The 26,104-nt window shown below is 36.1% G+C and overlaps 1 protein-coding gene across 1 annotated transcript in view; it reads right to left on the reverse strand.

The window, feature by feature from the left end:
- eIF3k (eukaryotic translation initiation factor 3 subunit k) overlaps nucleotides 1–26,104 on the reverse strand; it is a 96,619-nt gene that overhangs the window by 58,046 nt on the left and 12,469 nt on the right. Inside the window, exon 2 of the mRNA XM_090395277.1 lies at nucleotides 11,464–11,562. Within this exon, the coding sequence (XP_090251403.1) occupies nucleotides 11,464–11,562 (99 nt within the window). The remainder of the gene's footprint in view (nucleotides 1–11,463; nucleotides 11,563–26,104) is intronic.

The raw sequence follows: 26,104 nt of genomic DNA on the forward strand, positions 1-26,104 counted from the left end.
TAGGACATGCCAGGAAAAAGCTCCAAAGATTATAACACCATCTTGACTGGCCTGATGCTGTTTACATCAAATGGGAACCCGGCCATCAGCATGATGCATCAGGAAACAAGACTCATCAATCCAGATGACTTTCTTTCATCTGTCAAGAGTAAATTGGCGATGTTCCTTGACCCATGTGAAGCATTCTTTGATATGCCTGGCTGTAATCATGGACACCCTTGTTGGTCTCCAGCTGTGGAACCCCAGACAAAGCAAGGTATTTCCACATGCCAAACAGTGCATGTGGAAATGGGTCAAACTGCCCTGCTGTTGTAGTGGTGGGTGAGCTGTGTGACTGCTGCACATCATTGCTAAAATACCAGTTGCGACACCTGACGCTCACCTCTACGATCAACCACACGCGGCTGACCAATGTGAGCCCTTCTGCTGGATGTCTGGTCATGGTTAATCCAGTTCTAGTGCATCCTTGATACAGTAGCGTGGGAGCAATCAACAAGTGCAGCTGTTTCCGAAATACTGGCACCTGCCCTCCAGGTCCCAACTATCTGACTATGGACAAATTCATTTGTCACCACGTTTCCCTATCACTGGCAAACGTTTTGCAGGTGACCATCAATAAAGTAGAACAAAATGGTCAAAATTTTTTAAGCAGTATCCATGAAAGACTCGTTAAAAAGTTTTAACGAGCCTTTCATGGATACTGCTTAAAAAATAAAAACATGGAGCAGATATATTTCATGATATTTTCTTCATATAGTCAGGATCCATAGAACCATTTATTAAATTTTTACACCCTGCTTGGGCCACTAATGGTAGGTAATGCACAATATATAACCTTCCCTGTCCACAGAAAGTGCTCTGGAATACCCAGCAAGCATTATTCACTGCAAAAGGATACCTGCCTAGTTGAAGGGGATGCCAATGCTAAGGAAAAAGATGACCATTACCTAGTAAAACACCACCCTGCTTAATAAAGACGAGGTAGCTATTCCATGTTTGGTCTTCAGAGCAGGGGTTCTGGTTTCTGTATCCCATCTCTTTATGTAATATGAATAACTCTCAATGGTGTAAGAGAGATCCAAACTTCATCTATTTCGAGAGTACAGCAATAAAAGAGTGTCAAATGCCATGTCAGGTAGTACACAAGCCAGAACCTGTCATCATAACAAGCCAGGAAGCTTCTCATTCAGTTGGCACATATTCTGCCAGGTCATATTTAGAGGAGGGGGGGGGGGGGGCTAAGTAGTATGTGCAGGCACTAGCAAGACATTAATGGTAAGAGGAAGGTCTGTCTCTGTATGGAGTGTATGTCCAAGCATATCACCTCTCACTGAGTGTGAGAAGAGACAGACACTATGCTCAGCTATTTCCTAATTAAAAATATTTACAACAGGCATTAAAATTAACACCTTTTTCAAAAATGAATTTCAACAAAAATGACAAATCAAACAAAATATACAGAATAGGCAAAAACACTTTCACATCCACTTTACCAATATCCATAACATAAATGCCATGTGCCATCACTTAGACATCTCAATCAGACCTATTTTTTAAAAGAAACCCAAACCAGCTATAAACCACAGTTCACCTTCGCTATCAAATTACACCTGAATATCCCATTTGCCACAAGGTTAGCACACCATTCTTTGCTAGAAAATCCGAAAAATTAGAGTCCTTTGCTTTTGCCCTCTTCTGCTTAAGGTTTCCTTGCTCCATTCTTTAACATTTGTCTGTTGCAATTATCACTATCATTTGAGGGTACATTTGAGGAAATTTCCTCAAATGTACCCTCAGGGGTGTACTAGATAATTATGATAGTATTACATGAAAAAGTTACACCATTACTAACTTCCAATCAACAATTTTCTCCCAAATTAATCTGTTATTTATCAAGAATTATTTATTAACTGTATCAATCCATTTACATTTTGGTCTTCCTCAGGGTCTTTTTCCTCAAAGAACATTTGTTTTGCTATAGTTTGCCCACCGATTAGAGATCCTTCGATACTTCTGCGCATGTCACAAAAAGGAGAATCCATTCCGATAATAGGTAATCAATCCATGTTGCGGGATGAGTTGTTTATTATTACACGTCGGAAAATTAACTTCTGTTTTATGATCATTGTAGTTAACTATGTTGCTTGTATAACAGGTGGAAAAATTTACCTATAAAGCACGTGATTTCGCGTGTTGGCGACCAATTCATACGTCCTTCATTTCTTTCTCCCCTTCAGCACGAATCGACTATTCTTGGCAAGTTTCCAAGTGGAGATCTCAAAAGCGTGGGCATACTATAATTTTTCCTCTCCCATTCTGTGAATTAAGATGGTATGGTCATTTAAGTGACCATACCATCTGAGATTAGCTCTGCTAACACATTCCTTAATGCTGATAATAGCAAGTTCTTTTTGAATATCCTCATTTTTAATGTGATACTACCACTGATGCCATCTGTTGCCTCCACTAATCTTTCTCAAAACTCTCACACCAGAGGTCTTCAGCCTTTGATCAAGTGTTTTATTTTTAACCCAGCTCTCCATAAGTTAAAATTGGTTTGAGCACTGTCTTCTATACCACTAATTTATTCAGCTGACTTCCTACTATATCAGCTTTACTAATTCTGTTGTCTATTTCCATATTTAATTTTCTACTGGTTCACCATTCAGGATAGAGTTGAGGTTTTCAGTGTCATTTTTATTGCTGATTTTCATACCAAGTTCATTACAACAGTTATTCAATTTAGTCAGGGAATCTTGCAGAATTGTGCTGGATTTATTCAGAAGCATAACATCTTCTGCATAAAGTAAAGAGCTAAGATTGGCATTGTTGATTTCGATATCAGATTTAGTATCACTTTCCTCGATAATTTGATCCATATATCCTTTCCTTTAGTGTTACATGGTGATCAGCATTCATTTCAGACAAATTATAGAGACCACATTAGAAATAATTACTTTAATTTCCAAACGTATCAACCTTCATATTATGTTCATCATCTGGAGTACACATATATATGTATATACAGAGACAAGCTATATTACCTTTCAAACAGTATGCCAAAGAGACAAGGATTTGATCAACAGTTAATTATTCTTATTTTCACTAGAGGTCAGGCCAGTAGAAGAACCACTGATCAAATCACTATCTCCTTGGCATACTGTTTGAAATATAATATAGCTTGTCTTTGTACACACACACACACACACACACACACACACACACACACACACACACATATATATATATATATACTCCAGATGATGACCTTAATATGAAGTTAGAAACATCAGAAAATTAAAGTAATTATTTCTAACACGGTTGTAGTCTCCATAATTTGTCTGAAATTAAAAGTGATCCATATAGATAATGAATAACAGTGGAAAAAATGTGTGCCTGTGTAGCATAGCACATTTAACATCAGACGATCTTCCTGCACCTCCTTCAATTCTAACTACTCACTTACAATTTAAATAGAGACTATGTATTGCTCGATATAATGTTCTATTTACACCATATAACTAGCATTTTGAAGAGCTTGCACCTTGTCATATGCCTTTTCGAAATCAACAAAACTTAAATACAAATCCTTGTTATGTTCCCAAGATTTCTCAACTGTTTGTATTAAAGTGATAATCTATACCTGAAAACCTCAAATTGCCCTGAATTCAGCTTGCTCTTCCCCAAGTTTTCCTCCCACAATTGTTCTTGGCAATTTCTCCACTATACTTGAATAAATCTTACCAAAAATACTCAGTACGGAAATACTTCTGTAATTCTCACATTCAGCCATATTTCTTTTTTTCATAGATGAGTATTATGAGAGCTCTGCTTCAATCATCTGGAATTTGACTCTCTGACCAGGCCTTCTGAATTATACAATGCAGCGACTGTAAAAATTTTATACTTCTATATTCGGTCTCTGAATGTATCCCAGGTTTTCGAAGAACAAATAGGTTGGGAGTAAAATGGATGCATAACCTTATTAAGCAAAAGATCCACAAGAAGAATATAATGTGAAAGAATATCATGAGAATAAGAGTGAAGGAGTTATGAAATATATAAAGCTCAGGCCAAAAAAATAACGAGTACTGTGCAGAAAGCTAAATTGGAGTATGAAAGAAATTGGCCATGTAAGTTAAAGGCAATCCAAAAGAATGAATATGAAAGAATAACTTGACTGAATGCAGATGGTACTCAAATGTTGGAAGCTAATGAGATTGTTCAGTTAATGAGTGCTCACTTTGCTAAGATATATCAATCAGGTGTTTGTAACATAGTGCTACTGCTCCATTGGATGAAGTGTTAGAGGTTCATGAAAATGAAGTTGAAGAGCTGTTGCATAATCTGGATAAGAATTTGTCTATAGGGACAGATGGAATATCAGCCCGTTTGCTAAAGGAATATTCAGCTGAATTGACTAGGCCTTTCACACATTTGTATAACTTGAGTCTCAGCTCAGGAATAGTACCACAGGAATGGAAGGAATGTATAATAGTTCCATTGTACAAGGATGGTGCAAAAACTGATGTGTCTAACTATCGACCTATCAGTATCTCTGGTGTGGTAATGAAGATTTTAGGGAAGTTGGTAAGAACTTGCATAGAAATGGTAGACAAGCATGCTACTCTGCAAGTTGGATAAAGAAGCAGCATGGGTTTACTAAAGGAAGGTCATGTTTTAGCAATTTGCTTATATTTTATAACAATGTTACAGCCGAGTTGGATAAAGAGAATGGATACACTATGAAAATGTTGGATTTTTCCAAGGGATCTGATAGGATACCACACGAAATAAACTGGAGAATATGGGATTTGGGATTGGAATACAAACTCTTGCCTTGGATCAGAGGATGGTTGACAGACAGATATCAAAAAGTGGTATACAGTGGGTGGGAATCTGTCAGATTTAAGGTGACCAGTGGTGTACTTCAGGGTTCAATCCTTGGGCCATTATTGTTCAATCTATACAATGATATCAGCTAGGTAATTGTTTGCCGCCTATATTCATGTTAGTAAGTGTAAAAGTTATGCACTTTGGCGTGGTTAGAGTTCCAGCAGCATATTAGCAGGGTTGTACTACAAGAAACTGAGGAGACAAGGGATCTTGGCATATTGATGGATAGGAATTTGAAGGTCAAAGGTCACATAGCAAAAGTTGCAAATACAACTCAGAGGATAACTGCGATGTTGAAGTGAACAGTGTGGTTCTTTGATAAGAACCACACCCGGATTACTGTGTGCAGATTTGGTCTCCCTGATTCCAAGGAGATAAAGAAGGGATTTAGATTATGAGGACAGATTGTGAGTATATGGATTGCAGACTCTGGTTAACAGGAGAAAGAGGGGGTGATATTATAGAGGTCTATAAACTTTTGAATGGGTGTTATAGGATATCATCTGATGAAATGTTTTGTTATATGGAAGGTGGAGAAAGAATATTGGAGGGGGGAGGGGACATCCATGGAAGTTAAGTTTGTCCACAGTCAAGAAAGTGGTAAGAGCTAGGTTTTCTTCCAGAGAGCAGTGAGTGAATGCAATAATTTGTATAGTGAGTGCATCTAGTGTGAATGAATTTAAGAGAAGTTATGACAGCTGGTTTGGGTGATTTATAACTTCTTTCAATGAGTACTTGAGTCCACAGAGGTCTCAGATAATAATAATAATAAACATTTTTGAGCATTTCTGATTAAATTTCATCTACTATGGCTGCCTTTACACATTTCAGGTTTTAATGACTTTTCTACTTCAAATATAGATATATATATTCCTGACCGCATTCCTCTTGTGAATTTTGTACTACCATATTGACATTGCTTGTTTCATTTAGTAGTCCTTTCAAAGTAATTACTCCAAACATCTAGAAAAGCTTTATCTTCAGTTTTCATATCACCTCTCATTCATGTCATTTGATTCCTTTTACCGTACATTTTCCTCAATTTCTCAGCTTTTCCAATAGCATCCAGAATATTTTTATCACCTTCCTGATATTTATTTTCTATGTTCTTACCAAGTCTTTCCATGACTTTTGTTTAGCTAGCTTTACACAGTGCTTTACTTTCTTACATTTTTCTCTGTATACTGTAAAAGCACAAGCTGACTGATTACCAGGAACTGTTCATATGCTTTCTTCTCTTCCTTCACTGCCTCTTTAATTTCCTGAGTCCAACATAGAGTTCTGATTTTTCTATCCTTAAAGACAACCTCACCACATGCCTCTTTGGCATGTATTCTTCAGTATTTACCACTGAATATTTGCCAGCCTAGCAGGTCGAGTAGTTAGCGTATCTGCTCTCCAGCCAAAAGGCTGCAGGTTCGAATCCCACCGTGGGCATGGATGTTTGTGATTGTCTGTGAAAATACTAGTGGTAGGTGGTAGAAGGCATTGCCGTAGTTCCGGTTCATTGTAGTTGGTGGATTGAGTGGTAGAGACAGAGTTGTGGAGTAAGCCCTCCCTCGACGGATCTTTGGCAAGGTTTGTTTTTTGTTTTCAATTTCTTTCATTTTTCCTTCAATGATGTTTGTGTATTGGAGTCTACAGTTTACCTTTGAAAGCTGCTCAACTTTGATTCGTTTTAAAACTTTCTTATACATCCTCCTTTTCAATATGAAATTCAGTTTTATCCTGCTCAACTAAATGGTGATCACTTCCTATTTCAAATCGTCTGTATACTCTTGTGTCCTGAATCAGTGCAAAATCATCACTGTCAACAATAACATGTCACTGAAACTTTTCTTATTCCTTGTATCTTCTCTCAATGTGAATTTGTGCATTTTTTTCATGTTGGAACATGGTATTAGTATGTTCTTAATCTATGTTCTAATCCATGTTCTTAACAGAAATCCAGCACGCATTTATCATTATTAATAGCTTCATGTTTTTCTCCAAATTTTCCCAAACATTTCTGTATGTCTGGTAATCATTTCCTACTCTTGGTATTTGGTATTTGTTGGTTTATATCACCAACAAATACCAAGTTTTTCTTTTTCCTTGTTTCGGTTGCTTTCCTAATGCCTCAAAAAATTCCTCCACTTTTTCCTTAGTATGTCTATGGGACCATAGACATAAATAAGTTTTATTGTCTAGTTTTCCATTCTGATATTTGTCCACATCACTCTACTTGACATTGCCTGCCATTCAAGAAGAGTATCCTCATGTTTAGTATTGAATACTATAGCTGCTGCTCTCTCTTTTCTATGATTGTTATTGCTTGAATTTAACATTTTGTAGTTGCTTAGAAAGATCTGACCTACTTTTGTCGATCTGGTACTTATCCAACTTCTCAGCTAGCTCCATTTCTTTGCCATTCAGGCTTCTTATGTTGATAGTACCAATCTCTTCATCTTTCATTTCAATTCTATCCTCTGGTACAGACTATCTCATGAAGCATTCTCAACAACTCTCACCTGTACCTCCACCCTAACAATACAGCACTAGTGTGATAAAGGTGATCGACATATATGTATATATTGATCCATCTACTTCTGACCTCTAAAGAGGCCTTCCTCGTGAGGTGTTCCCAACAACTCCAACTTCAGCCCTGTGAAGAAAAAATGTCAACAAACTTTTTTTTCCTTTCCAAACCTCACCTACATCCCACATATGGTACAAATGTGGTGTAGATTCTTTTAGTCCCTGTGTATAAGATCGATAAATTTTTTAAGACATGAATAACATTGTGGAAATGGTGTTTACATCAATAGGCCATTCCAAAGAAAGACAGTTCCGAGTTTATGTGTGTGTGTGTTTAAGGCCCATGTTGACCTGTGGAAATGCCATTTACATCCATAGCACTAGCCACCCGAGGAAAGACTGTTCCAAATTTTATTTTAGTTGTAAAGGAACTTTTTCTAGCATTTCTTTAACTAGTTCCCAAGTCAATCCCTGGCACAGATAAGCAGATTTTTTCTCCCAGAAATTTAGATTTTCCATTCCAGAAGTTCAAGAAAATTGACCTAAGACTCAATATTTCAAACAATAACATATAATGTTAAGAACCACGAGATGGTGGCAACTTTCTGCTGTTTTCCTCTCCATGTGCCTTTATTTTTATATGGGGCTCTCACCCATGAAAGTTTATTTGTTAACCTATAGTACATTTGTACCATAGATGGGTTAAGATTTTTTCCCCAATTTTTATTAATTTTATACATATATATTTTTTTGTGTTTTTATTTATATATGCTGCTCAAAACAATTAGGGGATATTTTAGTTTTCTTGTAAATTATAAAGTTATAAAAATAATTTACAAATGTAACACAATTTGTAATAAATAGTGATTATTTAAACAATATCTCATCAATTACACCCTATCCATATGTAAGAAATATTTATTCATGTATAAAGTACCCAATAGTTATAATTATCCAACAGAAACTAAAATATTACCTAATTGTTTTGAGCAGTGTATTTTTACATAGTACAGAAACCCTGCTCTAGAGACCAAACGGAATTCTTTCAAAGCAATTTTAGGCCTCCAATAAGTGGAGCAATGGGCTCATACCAATCAAGGAAATTCGCCCCTTACCTAAAGGCAATCACAAATATTTGTCCATGGCAGGATTCGAACCTGTTGGTTGGAGAGTGGATATAATAACCACTTGGCTAACCAAGACCAGCAATTAATTAAAGTCACTAACAGTATTGGGTCAGCTGTCCACTAGTTTTCAAAGGCAAGTTAGGACTAAATGGCCTCACAAATTCCCTTTGGGGAATAAAAGACATTAGCAGATTTATTTATATAGCTCTTAAACTTATGTGTCTACATAACTTTCTGTATTAAATTTAATGGATAAGACAGGCAAAAACAAAGTTTATTAATATATTAATAGTTAATATTTTCTAGCTGCACACCAGCATCACTACAGTTGTAATGGAGTAAACAACAATTGTGAAATCATATAAATTTATGTTCAGATGGAAATGACATTATTAATAATTAATTACAGTAAAAAATTAATTAAAACTATATATTAATATCTTTCATATAACTATTTTACAAATATGAAAAACAAACACAGTTTTATAAAGCAATGTTTTATTAAGATATGGTTCATGTTCAAGTCTTAACATGATTCTTGAAATACGCTTGCAAATTTGCAAGGAGTGTCACGTAAAAGGGTTATATCATTCTATTTAAGATCTGTGTTAACACCATATTCTCCATGAACAAAATATAAGCTTATGCAGATGACATAATGATAAAATTCATGAATATGCAAATTAATATTTAATACTTGCAGAATTTTCAGCTAGGTTTCCTAGTAAAGCATGCAACAATATATGCTATTTAATGCAGGAGGATAGCTCTATCTATAACTATTAGAATTCAAATAAATAGATTTAAATAATTAATTCATGAAATACAGGAATGACGAGTGTGGCTGATAGTGACTTCCCAAAATTGTGAAAATGGGCAGAGACGGTTCATTCAGTTCAGATTCATCTTGAAGAACATCATGATTATATTCTACTTCAGGAGTGTGAGAAATCCATGCTTTATCCACTAGACATAGAATTCAATGGAATAAGACTACAGTTTTACACAGAAGTTATTCTTAACTCAAAAGATTTTACAAAGATAGTTGTGAAGCCCACACTAAACCACAATAAGAACAACTGTCTTAAACGTTCACAATTTTGGGAAATCATCCTAAGCCACTCCTCAATCCTGTGTTTCACAAAATAATTATTTAAATTTATTTATTTATTTGAATTTTCATAGTTGTGGATGGACTATCCTCCTGCAGTGAATAGTATATATTGTCATGCACTTACATTTTAAGTGTTGTTTTAATTTATTTATCTCTTTATCTGTATGTGTTGACAGTGGCTAAGAAATCTAGCCAAAAATTCTACACTCATTTTTTCTATATGTGAGTATTTTTCTGTTATTAAATTTTATCACCATGTTTTCCTAGTTCAAGATTACTAAGTTTATGGAGGTAGATGTAATTCATATGTTCTTCGTGCCTAACTTCAGCAGAAAAACCAGTGTGAGTTAATGATCAAAATACTAGTAAACAGTGCAAAAATCCCTTAAAATGTACTGGTTAACAGTTTTTTGGATACCTTAATAATTCGTAATCCCACAGATCACGTTGAATTTTCAGTTTATCAGAAGAAAACCTGTAGGTGCATTCACTTGTCCTCCAACCATCATTAATCACAGATAATGGGTATTATCAAGTCTTGTACACAGAGCTCTTATGATTCTCTTTTGTTAGATGAACTGAATAAAATTAAAAAAAAAAACAATCCGATGTGTAAATGGATACAACAAAAACTACTATTCAAAAAAGTATCGATAATTATCATCCTTCAACCAGACTACAATCCAATGTGAAAAGAATTTCCATACCCTAGCTTAAAGAAAGCTCAGAACAAATAGCACAGATTCTTTGTAAATTCAATCTACATGCTTCCATCAAACCAACTCAAACTGTCTTCCTTCTTACAATCTACAAAAGATACATTACTACCGCTTTCCTTTCTGGGTATCTATCAAGTACCTTGCTCATGTCATCTTTGCTATTTTGGAGATGGTTGTTCTGTCTTGATTAGAATTATATATTCCATTTTTGGAATCCGATAAGTCTGGTCTTGCTTCTCATTCTATTGCCGCTAGGCATGGAGTTCTTTGGAACCTGACAAAACTTCGTCATTCCACCAACTTCCGATATAATTTTTCCATGAGACATGTGAAACTGTCCAAACCTTAACCGATCCCAATCTCCAAATTTTGGAAGGGATCACATTAACTGTTCACTGGTTTTTCTTTTTTTAATTAATAATTATTGTGAATTTTTTAATTATTTTTTTTAATCTATGCAACTTTTTACAATTGTTCCTTTGAACTCTAATAGTGTAGTTATGTACTTCAGCTGCAACCGTGACATGAGCTTACACACGACTTATGACTGATTACTGCGATTCATGTTTTGAATATAGTTAATGGTCTGTCTCCCTGATGGTGTCCATGTAACATTTGATGAAATATACTGGAGTTTTTGAATAAAATTCTATATTTTCTGTTACATGCACAAGCTGTGAAAGTTTTTTTTTTTTTCAAAAAAAAAAAAAAAAAAAAAAAAAAAAAAAAAAAAAAAAAAAAAAGAAACAGTAAATTCATTGAAGCTAGCGATTTCATGTGTGAGGATGACAACTTCAGTTTCAGCTCTTTGAACAATAACTGAGTTATTAATGAAAGAAAAACTTCAGTTGGCAATACAGACAAAAACTGAAGCTCCCTGTGAAGATCTAACTCAAAAAGACCTAACAAAAGTCATGATCCATTTTCAAGAAGAAAAAATTAAGAGGAAAATAATTAAAACTGGTTTTTGATTGTCTAATGACCAATTGACCACCCAAACAAGTGTCGAATTTGATGCAACATTATGTTGCATCAAATAAGAAGCAGTGTTTGCAATATTGATAGAACATTTCAACAAGATGCAACTTACAGTTTTAACACAGCAAGATTTGCTTCTAGATCATATGCATTCTCCCTTGATTGCACCTCTACATATCGTTCCAGTGTTTCTAAATTTTCTGGATTATATCTATATATAAATTTAAAAAAAAACTTATTATTATGAAAGAACCTATATAAATATATAATTTTTATATATCTCTGTTAAAAAAAGTTATATTCAAGAAAATCTAAATATCAACAATAATGCAAAATCTCAACATCAAAACTATAGTTATCTAAATTCTTGAAAACTACTTCAAAATGCCTATAAATAACTTTTTATGTTAACAGTATTTTGACTTCTTATATATCTACTAAGAACTCTATCACTGATTCTCAGCACAATTAAGGGGAGAGGGGGGGAGTATGATAAGTATCTCAATAAAACCAAAATTTTTTTTTGCCGGAGATTATTCTCTTGTAAAATAACAAAGTTCTGTCAAAAGTTATTTATTTCTTTTATTTATATCATTTATTTTCTGGGCACCTCCATAGTCAGACGCACTCACAATTGTCGCTAACAATCCTTCACCATCTAAGCAAAAAATCTAATCCTAACACCCTTGCTAACTATGCTCTTATACAATTTCCAGGGTAATCCCTTGTTTTCCCTTTCTGCCATATACTGAAAAGTCTTCAGTGTCAATCCTATAAAACCCCTTAAATAACTTATGTTTCTATCTAGTCTATGCTTTTTTTTGCATATCAGCTAGTTACAGATATCCACAGACATTCAATTTATTCTCATAAGAAGTATTCTATAGACCTGCCTGTTACTTGTCTCTGAATTCTCTCCACCATTTCTTTATCCCCATAGAATCCAGACAACCAGATCTGCACAGTAGTCAGATGTGGCCATATTAAAGTCTCATAAAGAGGAATAATAACATTCTTATTCCCAATTGATAAGTCCAAAAGTCACGTAACCCAAAATGCTGTTTTGGTCACCTTTGCAATGTCTTCTAAACTTCAACTCCCCCTCCATAATCATCCCCAATTTCTTGGCCTTGTTAATTTCCAGCTTGTGACCTCCTCATCCAAAAGTGTATGACCTTATGCCTGGTGAGGCTAAACTGACAGTAATTTATGTCTGCCAAATACTGCCAGTTTATTTATGTCCCACTGCAGGATCTATACTTCACCTTCATTAACTCTCTTTTTCTCTAGCTTTCATCAGCATTAAACTTAATATTTCCCCTTAAATCAATTTCCTATACCACTGTTGCACAAATTAAAGAGGACCAAATACAGAACCATAAGGTACATCAATATCTCTGGAATGGTGGGAAAATTTTGGAAAAGTTGGCTAGGTCTCACATTAAGAAATGTGTTGACACAGAATCTATACTTTTCAATAAACAGCATTGGCTTATTAATGGAAGATCATGTTGAACAACTCGCTCACATTCTATAATAAAATTACTGCTGAGTTAGATAATGCAAATGGATACACCATGATACTTTTGGAGTTTGTTAAGGTTTCTTTGACAGAATACAGCATGGAATACTTGCATAAATTGGAGAATATGGGATTGGAGAATAAAATATTAGCATGGATAAAGGATGGCTGACTGACATATCAAAAAGGTATATGGGGGATGTGAGTCTACAAGATTAAAGGTGACCAGTAGCATATCCCAGGAATCAGTCCTCAGTCCAATGTTATTCATCCTATACATTAATGACATTGAGAAGGATTTGACAGCAGACATACAGCTATTTGCTGATGATGCAAATATAGGCAGAGTAATCGGGAATGTGATTGATGCAGTACTTGCAGAATGATCTGAATTATGCTTGAGGAATCTGATCAGGCTAGGGATCTGGAGTTGTACTAGATAAGAAGTTGAAGTTCAGGGAGTCATATAGTAAAATTTCCAGATACAACTTAGAGGATAATTAGAATGCTGAAATGAACCCTGACATGCAAATATAAAGAAGTCATGTTTGCCTCTTTACAAAGCCTTGATAAGACCTCACTTTTTTTTTTTAGAGTATTGTGCACAGGTCTCATCTCTTGGTTTCCATGGTGATTCTGACATGGTGGAAAGAGTGCAAAGGAGATGTTAAAAATGATATCAAGATTGTGAAATACAGATTATGAAGTCAAATTGAGAATTTGGCTGACCACAGCAACTAGCAAACAGAAGAAAATGGGATGATAAGATTGAAACTTACAAACTCATGAAAGGGTCATACGGGATATCAGCCCCCTCCTTGTGAGACACCTGTTCTTGGTGGCAGAGGGCCTCCCAGTGATAGTACTGGCCTTCTTTTTTTCTCTGCTTTTCTTCCCATATTCTTCACTCTACTTCTGAATCTTTTTGCGATTTCCAGCCCACCATCACTAGGATCTGATGCCCTGTCACTGTTTCGTTGTGAGGTGTGACCCATGCACACCTGGAATAAGAGATCTTGGAGTCTTGCATTACTAATTTAGCCTCTGCTTCAGCAAGACGTGCAGTCCTAGCTGGCTGCTAGGATCTGTTAGCTGGGGGGGGGGGGGGGTTGCCTGCAAGGGTTGTTGTGTGTCAGTGTTGTAGTATGTCTCCTACACTGTGGTCTGCAGACAGTGCCTAAGACTTGCTGTAGTGCTGGTATAGTGTCTGGGATAGCCCTGGCATCCTGATGTGTGGCTCTGTGGTGGGTGGGGAGCTCTAGCACCGAACAAAAAATCTCTTGAGCACGAATCCTTCATCCTCAAATATTTCTGGGTCCCTAACAAGGTCCCAACTAAGTACTGATACCATAGATACATTAATTGATAACAGAAGCACAAAACAAAAGATGTGATACCAGTATAAATGTACCAGTGTTTCTAATCATCCATGCAACAGGTGAAAAGCAACAGGGAAGATGTCACCCTCTTTATTCAAAAGGATTTTAAAGGACTGGCATAATCTCCCAAAACGCTTAAGAAACTTCATTCTGGTGATATCTTTGCAGAAACATCCAGTCAGCAACACTCAAAAAATTACTCAAGGCTACATGAATACTAATTACAGTGAACACCTCATAAAATGCTACTCTTCTAGAGGAGTGATATCATAATGGGATCTCGATGTTCGAGATGAGGAAATATGTTCAGAGCTTAAAGAACGGTGAATCGCAGGTATGTGGTGCATCCTGATATGTAGGAATGGTCACTTGGTTCTGACCAGGATCATCATCCTTACTTTTGATATATCTATGCCTGTAAAATCTATAAAAAAAAGCAGGGTATCTCAACTGTCCTGGTTCTACATCCCTAACCACTGAGATGCTTAAATGCCAGAAATGTGGACATTTCTCGACAACTGCCTGTTGTGACTCTACCATCTGTGTCTGATGTGGTAGTAACGAGCATGATAATAAATCTTGCTCTGCCAAGAAACCAAAATGTGTCAACTGTCATGGAGATCATTCAGCTTACTCTCATGTGTGTCAGAAGTGGAAGGATGAAAATACAAAAGATATGATATCAGGATGTAAAAAGGAAGTTAATGACCACCACACCTGTGAACTTCCATGCTGTAAAATTATGAAATAACAGAATAGACATATGAGTTTGAGATGCTGTAGATACTTTCTTAACTGCCACCTTCCACAATTTAACCATTTCTGAACTTTATGGTCTCACTTCTGAAACACCTCAATCCTGATGAGAATCCACTTGTCAAAAAAGCCAAGAATATCACTTAAAGATAAATCACCAGACACCCCATAGAAAATGGATACTTTGGTATCCACTGAAAGTAAATTAAACTTACCAAATGATCTTGACAAAGATGATGAACTGAACATTTTTCCAGAGGAGAAAGTTAAGTCCTCAACCTCTTGATAATCAGACAAATCTACAAAGCCAAAACAATAGGAAACTTACAGTGGAACTGTTGTTTGCCAGAATATTGATAATATCAAGATTCTACTACAGAAACACCAGCTTTTCTGTTTCTGTCTGCAGGAAACATATTTAAGACCTGATGAGGACCCCACCTTAACGAATTTCGTATTTATTCATAAAGACAGAACTGGAGATGGTCCTGCTCCTGGTGGAGTTGCTATCCTTGTGTTGCAATCGCACCGTTCCAACAGGTCCAGTTTAATATTTTTCTCAACACAGTAGTGATCCATCTATCTGTGGGATTTCTCATTACAGTATTTCCAATTATCAATTATTTATCACTGGGTGCCGAGGTAAATGAAAGTGATCTTGGCAACCTTATCTTGCAACTGCCTGAGCCCATACTTATGCATGACTTTAATGGACACAACACTCTATGGGTGGGGCAGTGCCAACACAAATGGATGAGGCTGTATCATTGAACGAATCCTTGATGATAATGATCTCTTCCTTTTGAATAATGAACTCATTACTTTCTTCCATATGCCAACCGATTCATTCTGTAATAGACCTTACAATCTGCTTCTCTGCTATTTTTCCATCACTCAGGTGAGATGTTGAAGAGAATGCATATGGAAGTGATAATTTTCCTGTTATTTGCATTATGCCACCACAGGAACCATGTTTTTCTACACAGATGCCCATGTGGAAAATGAACCAAGCTGATTGGAAAACTTTTTCCCATCTTGCAAAACTTAATGCTGATGGCCATTAAACACCTACCAATGAAACAGTGAACTATGTAACAAATTGTAATGTCCAGGCAGCAACAGCTTAATTCCAAAAATACCATCTTGATTTCCACTCTATCCAAAGCTCAAGTGGAATCCAGAGTGCTAGGTGGCCATAAAAAGATCAAGATAGGACATAGGGTATATTTCATAGATACCCCACCACATCAAACTTAATAGCTCTTAAACATGTTCAGGCCAAAGCAAATCAGTCAAAAACAATATTGGATCCAATTTACACCATCAATGAATCAAACAACCAGTACAAAAAGTTTCTGGAATAAAATCTAGAAAATGAAATGTAGACACAGAACCCACTGCTCAGTACCTTAGACCTTAATGGCTGTGTTGTTGCTGATCCCAAAGCTATTGCAGACACTTTGATAGAAAAATCTCAGCAACTGATCCGTATCTTCCTGAATTTTGAATATTGAAAGGGTAGGAAAGTAACAGTGGATAAATTTTTCTAACAATGTGCTTCCCATACACTCAAGCATTTGTTAAGGAGGAACTAAAAAAAGAGCTCTTGTACTGTCTCACCTCCAATGCAGTAGGTCCTCATGACATGCATTATGAAATGATGAAACATCTTCCATCATCTATGGATTCCTTCTCTTAATATACAACAAAATACTTAAAGAGGAAGAGTATCTGGATTCCTGGCATAAGTCAATTATCATTGTCATCCCAAAACATGGAAAGGATGCAACACAAGCAAACAATTATTGAACCATCACTCTGACCAGCTGTCTTTGTGAGATACTGGAGAAAATGGTTAATGACAGACTTCTCCGGTATTCAGAAAGTAATGAACTTCTTTCCAATACATAATGTGGCTTTCAGACATTGTTCAACCTCGGACCATTTGGTCTGTTTAGAAATGTGTACAGTACATGACATTTCTGAAACGAGAACATCTGGTTTCAGTATTATTTGACATGAAAAAAGCTTAGAAAGAGGTCTTTCTAAAATACAGAAAGAGGTCTCAGAAGACCTCTTTCTGTATTTATTAAAAACTTTGTCTAGTCATGCTTTCTAAGTGCAAGAGGGCAATACACTATCTTGGCCATATCATCAAGAACAGTCTTCCTCATGGCTCTGTCTTAAGTGTGATACTATTTCATATTGCACTTAACTCAGTCCCTGAACAGGCTTCCTCCAGCTATATGCAATGCTCTATATGTTGATGAGTTCACTATTTGGAACAAGAGGCTAACTGAAAGACAACTTCAGGAAATAATTGATCATATATCTCCATGGGCTCTTAGGAATGGGTTCAGGTTTTCAGCAGAAAAAAGTTTGTATACACTCTGTCATAAACACACTCTTCACTAAATCCTGAGTTAAGAGTGGGACAAACTGCTATACCAGTAGCAACAGATGCCAAGTTCTTGGGACTCATCTTTGACAGAAAACTTACATTCCTTGGACACATTTGTCAACTAACAGAAAAATGCAAGAGACCAATGAGTCTCCTTCACATTCCGTCCTTTACTGATTGGGGTTTGGACCAATCTCCATTCCTTCATTTTATCATATGCTTATAATGTTCAAAGATGAATTACAGGTCTGAAGTCAAGGCATAATAACCTGTGATGGTTAGATCCCACATCATCAGGATATGGATAGCTACTGGTATCTTTTGCACATCACCCATTCTAAGTCTTCGTGTTGAAACAAATGAACCAGCTCTATCACTTAGACAAAAATAGTTGTCTCTTAAATATGCTCTATAAATGAAGTCTCTTCCAAAGCATGCTACGTGGACTACTATCTTTTCTTTGCATTGGGAAGCTCAATCTCACGCCAGCCTGTCATTTGTCCTAAAGGTATTATTATACGAGCACTTCTATGGAGTCCAAAGACTAATTGCAGTCATGTAATGTCCATGTATTTCATGTGGACATTACATGACTGACATAATGGTTGCTTTTCTTTTATCTTTACTGATATGATTGTTTCTGATGTTCATTAGTGTGGTTTCTTAATATTTTGTGTGAATGTGATGTATTTTTTTTGAATTCATCAGATGTAGTATTTTTAATATAGTTGTTGCAGCTGTGCTTTAATGTTTGTAGTGCTGCTTTTTTGTAGTTTTTTTTTCTCCCTATTTAATTTTTCTTTGTGCAGTGGCTATGGTAGTAGTTCTTTCATTTTTCTAGTAGTGTTTGTGCTTTTTTGTCGTTGTTGAAGCGGGTAATGGTTCTTACTTTTTTTTTTTTTAATATGAATGCTGAGTTTATAGTGCTTCTGGAGACGAGAGGTATTTGGTTCTTGTTCTTGAAATGTTGGTTTCTGTGATTTCAAAAGGTTAGATTAGCTCTCAAGGGCTGCAAGCCAGATATGTCTGGTAGTATGTTTTTGTTTCCTGGTCTTCCATTTCTAGTATTAGTGTGTTTTTGTTTCAACATGGTATGGTATGGAGTGTTTGAATTTAAAACATCAGGTTGTTTGTTAGATTATGTGTTTTATGTATGCACATTAAGGTTTTCAGTGCGGTCTTGTTTGCTATTTGATTTTTTTTAAGTTATTTTGGCCACTTTTCCAAGTGTTTTTAGTGTGTCAATGTTTTGTTTTTGCATATGATTGGTATATAGTCCATTTATCTGCAGAAAAATGGAAGGGATAAAAAAAAAAAAGTGGTTGTAGTTCAAGAAATGCAGGCTAATATTTTCAATATCAAGAGATATGCCTAATTACAAATTAACAATATGCAGTAATTCAGTCTGATCTTTATCAATGATAGTGCTAAATGTCACAAGAGAAATATACAGAATTAGTATATGGATGCCTCCATGGATTCTGTAGACTCATCACAGTAAGCCACCAAACACTAACCAAGAATCATTAATTTCTTACAGGCTAGAAAAAAGATTTATTAACTACGTAGATTTAGTTTACTGGTATAGAAAGCATGAGCATGTAGCTTGGTTCTGCATACAGTTGTATTCTTCCGATGATGACCTCGATATAGAGGTCGAAACGTCAAGTTTTATTTTATTTGTAATTAATAAAATAATCTGTTCAACACGTGTGTTTTTGAGTCCCTAAATCTACAAATATGAGTGCTGATCACCGTGTAACCCTAAAAGAAAGAATTAATTTCTTACAGTTCCATTTCAAAGTAGTGCACAGCTGGTAATCTCTTCATCCCGAAGTGCATAACTTTACACTCAGCCATATTATACTAACAGCATTCTCCCTTACCTATACTAAGTATAATTTGTTCCTCAAATTTATTTTTTGAACCTTAATTTTTTTTATAAAAGAATTAAGGTATGTCTCAGGGCCTAAAGTGCTCCACATCTCACATAAAAAATCAAAACAACCTCTAACGGTCTTAAAGGGAAACCATGAAGCTGAAAGACAATAAAACATATTCAGAATATAAATTTTATTATTCTACTTCTTAACAAAGAATTGGGCTAACGTAGTTTGATGGGCATTTTGTTTCTTTTTTTCATGCATTCAACAGTATGGCCCTATTGCCTCTTCTGCAAATTTTACTGCTTCTCTCTTCATCAGGGTCAGCCCCAAAGCATTGCTGCTTAAAAACTTCGATTGTACGAAAAATATTTTCAAATTGTTTCTGTGAAATCTCTTTTGGCTGACTATCAGTGGTTAAATTTTCTTCATATTCTTTGAGATCTTCCTGCTGTGCATCTAAATTTAGCAGGTCGGAATCACTCAATTCTTCAGAATGAGATTTAATTAACTCTTGGACGTTATCATTGAAAGGGAGAAAGAAATGAATGCCGTACGAATGGGTCGCCAACACGTGAAATCACGTGCTTTATAGATAAAATTTCTCAACTGTTATACAAGCAAAATAGTTACCACTTTAAAAACTACAATGATCATAAAAGATAAGTTAATTTTCCGATGTGTAATAATAAACAATTCATCCCAGAAGACAGATTGATTACCCTATTATCGGAATGGATTCTCCTTTTTGTGACATGCGCAGAAGTGTCTCGAATTCTGGGGGCATACTATAGCAGACGACATAAATTTTGGCGGTAAAAATTTGGAATATAATGTACATGAAAGTAGTGTAGTATGCCATTAAAAATAACTTCATAAAATGTTTTAAATTGGTGCATTCTGGTGAATGATTTTTTAAAATAGTTATCCATAAAAATGCATAGATAGAAAATTTTTAAAATCTGTAAGATTTATTTTTAAGATGTATATAGGCACACTAATTGAATTTGGGTATTGAAAAAAAAAAAACGACGGACTAATCAGGGGTGCATTAATAGAGGGATATAAAGGTTAAATAGCAGCAGCCAAAGTACGGAGCTCTGTGGTGCACTGCTAGTCACCTTTTACTGAACTCTTCTCCTTCATAAGCAATTCTTCAATGTCTATCCACTATTTCCTCTCCTATTTACATTAGTAGTTTCATATCCAAAAATATTTGCTCCAGTTTATGTAAAAAGCTTCCATGCAGTAACCTACCAAATGCCTTTGCAAAGACCAGCAGTATCATCATATGGCCATTCCTCTTATAAGTTTATTCTCAGCTAAGTTTACTTTATACCAAAATTTGAGATTTCAGTCAAAATTTCCAATTATGAAAAAGTCACTGAGATATGACCGACTCTTCACTAAACCATATCCCATCCCTCCCACTCTCAAACAAACGTGTGCACGCGCGCACACACACACACACACACACAGAGAAAGTTACATTCAATAGCACCAAGTCTAAAGTGCTCCACATCTCACATAAAAAATCAAAACAACCTCTAACGGTCTTTCCTAAACGGGGAGGTTCTCGAGGTAGCCAGTAAGCTAAAATACCTAGGAATAACAATAGATGAAAAATTTACCTTCCACAAGCACATCTCATATGTTACTGAAAAAAAGTTTACAAATTGTAAACATTCTAGCAAAGTCAGCAAGGATTAAGTGGGGATCAACCCAACAAGGCTGAGAACAGTATATACCAGAGCTATACTACCACTGATATCTTATGCTGCACCTGCCTGGAAACACACACTAAAATTTAAAAAAAAAAATGACAAAAGCTAAACAGAGTTCAATGCCTTATAGCCATACATATAATTGAAGGATACAGGACAATATATTTCGAGACCGCTTGCGTTATTGCAGCTCTAACACCAATCTGACTGAAAATCAAGAATTCTCTCTTATATATGAAGTCACTTCTGGAAGATATTACGAAAATCATGATCTAAATTGCTACGAACATCAGGTTCACTACAGTAGGTGGCCTCACCCAGCAAAGAGAACATATATTAAGGGGAAGGAAAGCTCTGAAAGTGTACAATGAAAGCACCTTCTTTCATTGCACATAACAGGCAGTCCATTATACAAGAACGCTGCTCTAGACTGCATTCCTCTCTGTTCCAACAACCAAGCAAAACAACTTGCTATATTTCATTCGCTTACATATCTCCAGGAATTAGAACTCAACACTTCTCATCAGAGATAGCAACAATTTACAGTGATAGTAGAAGCAACCAGAACAACCATACAGGTTTAATAGAACAGACAATAAAGCCTGGTTTGGAATCTCACTCTATCAGGATGGCAAATGAAGTTCTGTTGGGTGAACGCGCATACTGGGGTAGCAGGAAACAAGAGAGCAGATCAGCTGGCTAAAGAAGTGGGCAGAAACAAGTTACCAAAAGTACTAGAAATCTGCTATAAAAACACTTGCAGAAGGAAGAAGCCTAGACTTGTGGGAAGAATGGAAAACATCAAAAAAAAAAACGGTTCAACAACAAACGAATTCTTGCCTAGCATAAGAAGCAGACTCTAACTAGAAAAAAAAAAAAAAAATTTCTTTAGGTTTAACCACACTACTAATGGGACATGGAAAACTAACACTACCCACACAAATTCCATATCCTGAAATCACCATCATGCATTTGGAGTCCATACCTTCAACAGATTGTTGACCACATACTTTGCTCAGCTACTGGCCTCCATCTGGATGTCCCTAATACAACACATCATCACTTACAGAGACAAGTTGCCAGTGTAAAAACAGAGACTTATCAAAAAGTATGACTTACAGGGTGTTCGGGATAAATTTGACAGTTTCGTAAGGAAAAAGAAAATCTTCTTTGTATCTATTAAATTTAATGAATTGACAAAAAAACATTACAGGCAGAGTTAATTACAATACTATCAACAAGATTTACTCAAAATAACCACCATTAGCATCGATCACAGCTTCAATTCTGCTTCGGAACCTCGAACAAGCTGATGCTACAGTCTCCCTGGGAAGGGCCGCAAAAACTGTTTTAATTTTATCCATTAACTGGGCTTTTGTATTACTGGAAGTGCGATTGGTGTCTTTTTCAACTGCGCCCCATACAAAATAATCCATGGGGTTAAGGTCTGGGGAGTTTGGAGGCCAAACATTTGGACTGGTGAAGTCGTAGAAATTTTCAGACAACCATTTTTGACTTTTCCCAGAGGTGTGGCAAGGGGCCGAATCCTGCTGCCATACATACGGCCTACCATTGGCTACCCTTGTTATCCAGGGCTTGACTACAGTTAGCAACTCCACGAACAAAGCCCGAATTCCAATGCCAGGGTTCTTCAACACCTGTTCCTGCAGATTTGCGAGGAATTCTGCTGTACGAACGCAATCAGATCGTCTGCTAGGGATCTTTCTTCTTGCTACATCCTCGTAGTCACCATTGCAAGTCTCTAGTTCATGCCTGATTGTTTTTACTGTATTCAGGGAGCATTGGGCAGCAGTCGTAATATCCTTATTTTGATGGCGGGCACGAATCATCATGATACAAGTTATTCTCTTCCATGATTCAGGTGGGTTCCAGCTATCCATCCTTTCTGACATCTTGTATATGAATGAAGAAGGGTCCAAACTTTTAAATGAAGAGAAGTGTGTGTTAATACATGTAACTTACGGAAAAATATAATTAATTATAAATATGTCAAATTTATCCCGAACACCCTGTAGAACTAATTAAATTTTCCAATAAGATTAACTTCTAGTTGTTGTAACATAACATAAATTACTGATATTGTGTGAATTATACAGTGAAAATATATGTATATAAAAATATAAATATGGATATAAAAGTTGGAATATGTACATATAGATGTAAAAATATAAATGTAAATATGAATAGATAGAAAATTGGAAATATAAATGTTAATCAGTACTTGGAAGCTACATGTAATATATGCATTGTATACAATGGAGCATGTAGGAATAAATTACCTCCTGGTAGGGTTACTACTGGGAGGAAAATGCACGAATGCGCAAGCAACATCCTATTCATCCATTCCTGAATTTTGCCCTAAACCAACTTTTCCAATAATTTGACCACAACCCCTGAGATGCTAATCAGCCATTATTTGGCTACCACAGTCTTGGAGCCTCTTTTATGCAATGTAACTCTTGTCCCATATCTCTCTCTCTCTCTCTCAGGACCCTACCACAGCTAAGATTCAAATAATTTGGTCAAAAGTGTTGTCAATTTGCTAGCACACTGTTGTCATATGAAGGATAATACCATAGTTATATTCATATCAAGGTTCAGTAATATCACATACACCTCTGCTTTATCTGCCTGTTTCTGCATCAGCCCTTGTCACATCTGTAATTGCATCAACTCCACCTATATAATACCCCTTTTCAAAGTGACCACTCAGTAGTTCAACTACTACATCTGATTCAGTCATCTCCCTACCATCAGCATTCATCAAAATTATTCATCTAGCATAATCTTTCTTCCTTTTACTTGCCACATACCAAAAGAATTCTTTGGGATTATACTTGACCAGCTCAGCTAATTTCCTCTCATTCTCTGATTTTGCCTTCCTTACCACAATGGTCAGCCTTCTGGTCTGTGCTTTATATTGCTCTTGAATTTGCTTATCACCTTTCTCTTTAAATTCCCTCCACAAACTTTCTCCCCCTTCCTTTTTGCAACCCCAGATTGATGATATTATTTATCCAATGAACTCCTACCTCTTGGCTGCAGGTATGGTTAATTAATATCACTACTAAAACCTTCCCCTGAAGGTTTTAGTAGTGTTCTGTATTTATTAGTAGTGTTTAGTATTTATTCTTTATTATAAAGTCTATAGGTTTAGCCACCTCCTAGGTCAAGACTACATGATTACTATCACAACTAGGTGAAAATGTGGTCACTCTGGTTATAGACAAACCTGCTGATGCAATTACTAGATCCAGCATTTTCATACCCATGGTACTTTCCATCACACTGCTGCTTCAAGTAATTATTCCTTAGCAGCTACACTAATCCCATTTCCTCTATCCATGTGATCTTTCCATTCTATATTCTCCATAATAATGACTCACCCTCCACTGATCTAATGTGCTGATGAAAACCTTCATCATCCTCTGCATTTTCTCATCTATATAAACTATATAATTTATCCTGTTGGCCCCTATCTCACATAAGGACTCAAACCCTCTGTCTTCACTGATCTCCTGCATAACTTCTACTCTTTTTGGATGCAGTTCATCTACTATTATCAGCAATACTCTTCTCCACTTGTTGACATTTTCTGACCTGAAAATACTATACTCTTCACATTATACTGCAATAAATATATAAGATGGATGGCTTGCATTTGAGTGGATTTGGGTCCCAGGAGTCTGGAAGTGCAAAGTTGGGGGGGGGGGGGGAGAGGAGAGCCTAAAGTTAAACTATTAATAGTTTCCTTTCTAAACTTTCTGGTTTAGCCTAACTAGGCACTTTGGTAACATGCCTACCCAATAGGAACCTGTCCTTTTCAATATATAGGAAGTCCATTCATAAAGGCAGATACATTCACAAACTTTTCCATCATCCCCCCCCCCCCCACCTTTAACAATATGGTATAATTAAAACAAGAACACCAACCAACCAATAGTCTATAATCTTTTTTCCAATGAGTTCTCTCATATAAGAGTTTAATTATATACACCACACCTTATCTGATGACTACAGTTCCCAGTATCAAAAAAATCAATCCTTTCCCAATCCACAACTTTCTCTTCAGAAAGATTTTAGTAATGTTATCAACAATCCCTTATGCCTGGGGCACTTCAGGAAAAAATAACCAGAATCTTAAGGAAATACAATCTCTGCATGGCTTTCAAGCCTCACCAAAAGATTGCTACCCTTATCCATTCTACTAAAGATCAGCACCCTCTTCTCTCAATTCCTGGAGTATATTAAGTGCCCTGTTACTGTTGGCCTACTATGGATAGATAGGAAGATCAGCCAACATCCACATTGAAGAACACAAAAAATGCATCTAGGGTCAAGACTATAGCTAATCAGGCCTTTCAGACCATACTTGGGATTATGGCTCACAGAATCAACTGAAAAAAAAACCACCATGCTCCATCGAAGTAAATTTAGAAGAGAAAGACCATTTTTGGAATCTGCAGGTACTCTCAGAAATCAGCATCATAAATAAATATGGTTGCATGAAATTTCCCAAAATATTGGAAACACTAATACTTTGAAATCCCAGTTTACATCCTAGGCCACCAACAAGTGCCCACAGAGGATGCCCCACCTAGTTAGAACTTGAGTCTTTCATCCATGTTTTTCACTTAGTTCTGTGTTGTATTTGTGAGTGTGTTACAAGTCTCATATTGTACTTCCTGATGATGTCTCAGTGACTAATGCAAAATATTGGAAGAATTAAATATTAATTATTATTAAGACAGACCTCCAGGGAGTCGAGGACTCATCGAGGAATGCAACACACTACAGGCACCAGCTATCATACTTATTTTTGAATTCATTCACTTCTTGAGCACACACATGTCCAATGGCAATCTATTCCAATCATGCACCACTCTATGAGAGAAAAATCTAGCCCTCACCCCATTCTTAGTGGCATTCATTCTCAGCTTTCAAGGATGCCCTCTTGTCCTTTCCCCACCCTCCATAAAATGAATGAATCTAATGTCTGAAGTCTACAAATTCTCAACCTGTCTTCATAATCAGTATTCCACAAACCTGATATCATTTTTAACACAC

Source organism: Typopeltis vanoorti, chromosome 7, assembly GCF_054136105.1.
Source record: "Typopeltis vanoorti isolate ZY-2024b chromosome 7, IOZ_Tvanoo_1.0, whole genome shotgun sequence".
Classification (NCBI taxonomy): Eukaryota; Metazoa; Arthropoda; class Arachnida; order Uropygi; family Thelyphonidae; genus Typopeltis; species Typopeltis vanoorti.